General features: G+C 37.7%; 1 protein-coding gene across 1 annotated transcript; it reads right to left on the reverse strand.

Moving 5' to 3' along the window:
• Positions 1 to 208: 208 nt before the first annotated feature.
• Positions 209 to 1,884, reverse strand: LOC113324574 (protein FAR1-RELATED SEQUENCE 5-like). The gene is made up of 2 exons (XM_026572886.1): positions 1,839 to 1,884; positions 209 to 1,458 (listed from the first exon to the last, which is right to left on the reverse strand). The coding sequence occupies exons 1-2, from the start codon at positions 1,882 to 1,884 to the stop codon at positions 209 to 211; spliced, it is 1,296 nt and encodes a 431-aa protein (XP_026428671.1).
• Positions 1,885 to 5,317: the final 3,433 nt, after the last annotated feature.

Below are 5,317 nucleotides of genomic sequence, written 5' to 3' on the forward strand. Positions count from 1 at the left end.
TTAAATACCACTGTCCGAAATTTATGATTGTATCCAACTCTAGATAAGTGGTAAGTGGACTTTGTTCCGCTCATTTCAACCTTCTCATGAGAATAACGAAAGCATTCAGTTAACTGCTCTTGGAACTTTTTAAAAATTGTCTTAGTGTATAGTAGAGCTGCATTTTCTTCGATACCCATTCCGAACCTTAAAATTGGTCTTGAATAATTTATTTCGTAATCCATACTATTTTCAGCTTCTCCCCTTGTAACCACAAACAATTGGAAAAGTCCGAAACAAATTCTTTGGTTACATTAGATAAATTTTTCATTGCATTTCTACTAATATGCCATAAGCAGTATATATGACGAGCACCTGGTAGAACACGTGCAATTGCTCCTCCAATAGCTGATTCTTGACCCGTTAGTATAACTTTTGGTGTTTTGCCGTGCATTGCCCTCATCCATGTCTTCATTACCCATGCAAATGACTCCTCACTTTCGGAATAAAGTAAAGCGCCACCAAATATAACAGTTTGGTGATGATGATTGATTCCAACTATCGGTACAAATGGCATGTCATATCTATTTGTACTATACGTAGGATCAAAACAAACGACGTCTCGAAAATAAAGATAATCCATCCTTGACTTATCATCTGACCAAAAGAAGTTAGTCATTTGACCTTGTGAATCAACTTGAATTGAATAGAAAAAAGATGGATTTTTCATTTGTTGGCGCTGAAAGTAGTCTAGTACAGCTTGAGCATCCCCATGTTTTAGTTCCAACTGTCGCCTTGTAATCAAATAATTCCTTGCATCCTTTGAAAGAAATCCAACGTTCGCAACTCCGCCATGCTCAACTGCCAAATAGTCTATCATCTGATTAGTTTTGACGCCTGCTAATCGATAATTCGTAATTGTCTGTTTTTGGCTATCATTTAAGATTCTCAATGATCGAAGAATGTGTCTCTTGCTTGGAGAAACAAGTTTATGATTATGTTCTTCAACGATCCGAGACACAATCCATCTATCTTTTTTCCTTTTTATCATCATCACTTCCTTGCAATTTGTCCTCACATCCGCTCGTTGCCTTTTTCTTTGTTCAACAGGCTTAGCTCGAGGGTCTCGAAGTCCTTGACGTGAGCAACAAAATGTGCGCCCTATAACTTCAAATGGCTCAACTCTAGATTTGTTTGTGGAGTGGCTACGAATACTAAATCCAATATTACCTGCAAACCGATTGTAGAAATCATACACATCTTCTTGTGAGTCAAACTCTTTCCCAACATAAGGCCGAATATGATTTAGTTCTTCTTCCGTCAATTGTTTCACATCATTTGCTGCAATTACCTCATCCTGAAAGTCATCATTTTCTTCTCTATCAAGTATATCAAGGTTATCAATATCTTCGATATATGTTTCTTCATCGAAAATTTCTTCCCCATCTTCAGACATATACAAGCTCTCGACTTGGAAATCTGTATGTAGAAAAAAATTATACTTATAACCACAATTTTTTACTCAATTCTTCAATAATAAACTATTGATTATCACTAACTACTTTATTCTTATCCCATACCATACAAGAATTTGGAGAATTAGGGTTCTAATTTTACAAAGTTAGAATAATTAGAAAGAAGGGAAATAAAAAACACAAAGAGATCTAGATGATATACCATTCTTGGATTGTGATTTCTCCTAATTGGCATCAATGATATTTTCGCTAGGCACCTATAAGATCAATATATTTATCCTCTGCTGCGTTGTATTACAAAACTATATTTATTTTCCTCCTATAAATAGGCACCTATAAGATCAATATATTACAAAACTACCACTTCTCCTTTATCCAAGTTACCATGGGTTTCTGGCTTTTGGCTTGGAGTGAAGCCTAATCCTCCCATTTTTCTCCTTTTGGACTAGGATCACCCATCACCTTATGGGTTGGGCCTAGTCCCCAAGTCTCAATATCTTAAGAGGGATTCCTAAAAGGTTAAAGGGACTCCTTTTCTAAGGATAATTATTTTCATGTATCAACAGTTAGGCTAGTTCAGATCCTTTATGAGGGTTTAGATTATTTCACTACAACCATAGTAGAATCTATGTCTACAGGTGGGTTTGAAAACCAAACAGTTGATGATGCGATGGCATTTTTGAATGAAACCGCCAAAAAGACCCGATATTGGGACAATAGTAGGGAACCCAAGAAAACAGTTTTTCTAGGCAGAAAGCAGGCTATGAATCAGATGCCAAAATTGCGCCAATAGCTAAAACGTTAGAAGCTTTAGAATTGGGTTACACCAGTGGTAGAGTAGAGCCTTTTTGGGAAGGCCATACTATTGAAGAGCAAGCCAATGCTCTTTATAATGATAACACTAGATTCGAGAACCGTTAGAAATTTGACCCATATTCAGAAACTTATAATCCTGGTTGGAGAAACCATCCGAACCTCTCATGGTCTAAGGACCAGAGTCAAGGTCAGTTTAGTAATTCGAAAGCTCCCCCAGGATTTGGCTATACTAAAAATCCTTCAAGACCATCTTAGTTTCAAAATTAGTCCGATAAGAAAATTTTAAGTCTAGAGGAATCTCTTGTCATTTTAACCCAACAAACTACAACATTTCATCAATCGATGATACAGGGTGTAGATGTGGAAAATCCTACTTCTACATCCAAAGAATCATAAACACACACATATTGAAGTAAAAAAACAATAGATGCTCAAGAACACAAGATATACGTGGTTCGGTATGATTACCTACGTCCACGGGGGTAAAGGGATGATCTTATTGCTTGACTCAAAGTTACAAGGGGTGTATCTCACTAGTAAGCTCTCTATTCTTACCATAATGCTCTTAGTTTTCTCTCCTTTCTAACTGAATTGCTTGACCTTTAACTCTTTACATAGCCCTCTATTTATAGTCACACATGATGATACATCCAAGTTACAGTGTAAGTCTAGGTACATCTTCCTTGTTGTTCTTCTCGGGCGATGAGTGATGTCCCTTCCGAGATGGTGAGCCTAGGTTAGTGAGGTCTTTTCCCGATGTTCTCATGTCCGATGTTGGTTGTTAGTGAGTTGTGGCCGATATCGTCCTTCATCTTGACCCAATATCATTAGTCCCGAGTTTCACCTTTACACGTACTGTCTTCAAGGGTTCTTTTGGTGCCTCTTTCCTCGCGCCGGGCCTGGATAGGATGATTCGGTGCTTCATACTTTCACCATTACTGGTGGGTCATTGCCTAAGATCGCTCCACCTGGATCTGTGGATTATTTACACCTACATTTTCCCCTTCTTTCACTCGTGTGATAGGGGAAGAAACCGCTTCGCCTCCCACGTCTCTGGCCATGCCGTGTTTTCTTCCATGTTGTTCCTCACTAACGTTGCCTTTATGACCTATTACCGTCTCCTCCGGTCGCGACTTGATGAGCATGAAAGTGCGACACATTTTCACCCATGAATACATTAGTTGTGACTCATTTTATCACTAATAAACTTGTTTGTAGGTATTTTTAGGAAATAAACGTTTTTGGAAGAATCGGCTCGAAAAACTGCTAAGGGCACCCGGAAGAACATTTGTTAAACGGACTCCAATTTTGGCTAAGGAGCACCCAATTACTAAGGGGCATCCTAATTGCTATTCACACTCCCAGATTGGATAAGGGGAGGTCATCTTCAACCTTTTGAATTTGAAAAATGGCGGGAAAACTGGTTTTCAATGGAACAAAACTAGGGTTTGCGATTTGGGTTAATTATAACGAGATTCAATGGCTGAAATCAAATGGGTGTGTGTAGGGACTAAACAGGGATGGTAATGGTCTTGGATTTGTCCATAACTGATTGAATAATCGGATTCAAAGAACTCAGGATTCACGGGTTTTTGGCTGTTCATCTGTGTACATTTGTGAAGTGATTCGACTGAGATTTAATCGGACATTTAGTTGGAATTAGTTGGCAAATGACCTGTTTCATCAAAATAGGGAATGTATGCGCCCTGAAATCGATTGAAGAGGTAGTTACGTGGACATACCATGAACCAGAGGTTAGAGCAATACGCGAAATTCCGTTGGGTTGGTTTTGGAAAGTTTTCGTGTGTATTTAGCGAGTTGGGCGTGATCTAGAACGTGTTCCTAATGAGTTGGGAGAGGGGTGACAGCAGCAGGCACTCGAAGAAGAGAAAAGGGGAAAAATATTTTCCATATCCGCATGGAAAGAAAACCGAATATTCTTGATTGATTGTTGGATATTTTGATGAATTACGAGAGATTCTTATTGATGTTCTATATATAAAGGCTGTAGGTGAATCAAAGGAGGACCATCGAAAGTTTGGAGAGGCTACAAAGAAGAATAAGAAGCTGCAGAGAAGGAGAAGCTGAAGAACAAATAACCAATAAGAACTGTCGTTCTTGACCGTCACATATTCATACCATAAACGACAGCTCTTCTGTGACACCATATAACTATAGTTCTTCGCCACAGTTGTAACAGTGAGTTGTAACGACCATTAAGAGTTGCAAACTTCTGGTTTATATTATTTTCCTCCCTTTTCTTCTTTGTAAACACCATTTGTGATCTATAAAAATATATTTTGAGCGTGTTTTTCACTATGTGGAGCTAAACCTTTCTCTGGGACGACAGAGGAAACCAAAATTCATCATGTGGTAAATTCATTTAATTATTTATATGACTTTTGCACTAACTAAAATGTAATTATGATTTTGATTAATTAGTTACCATTTTATTTGATGGGTCATGCTTGCTTAAATGTTTGATGTCCCATGCTTACGATTTATCACTAATATTTTGAGAATCTACCTTGGCAAAAATAAGAGTCAATGTCTTTATTTATTGAGCTATAATTGCTGAAGAATGAATAACTGAACCTTATGATATGAATTCGGTGGAATCCTAGTCCCAGTAATTCTCTCTTTTATTATTTTCATTAAACCTTTAAATTTAATCTTCACAAGTCTTAGAGTTCAAATCGTATTACTACAACCACTTGAAAAATCTTATCACAACTTCTCGTGGTATAAATTCATCAGTTAGAACCTTGGTTCTCCCTTCACTCTTTTTTCAATAGCCAACATCTTTTCCCTCTTCGTCTTCACCATTTTTTCTTCACTGTTGTTTTCTCAGTTAACTCTTTTACCAGACTTTCCTTTCCAAAACCCTAATTTTTATTTAACCTTGTCACCATTCTCTGCTATTGTTGTTGTTACTGCGATCGCTGATTCCCATTGTTCTGTTTCGACTCTTCTCGTTATCTTCCCAGTTTTCTCATGGCTTCTTCGACTCCTTCCATGACTGAAAAAAAGGTGTGTGAGTGATACCT

This window comes from Papaver somniferum, chromosome 11, assembly GCF_003573695.1.
Source record: "Papaver somniferum cultivar HN1 chromosome 11, ASM357369v1, whole genome shotgun sequence".
Taxonomy (NCBI): Eukaryota; Viridiplantae; Streptophyta; class Magnoliopsida; order Ranunculales; family Papaveraceae; genus Papaver; species Papaver somniferum.

Coding starts and splice junctions, on each gene's coding strand:
- LOC113324574 (XM_026572886.1), bottom strand. CDS start 1,884: ATGGGAGGATTAGGCTTCACTCCAAGCCAAAAGCCAGAAACCCATG. Junction 1,459..1,838: donor CCAAAAGCCAGAAACCCATG/GTAACTTGGATA, acceptor TTCTACATACAG/ATTTCCAAGTCGAGAGCTTG.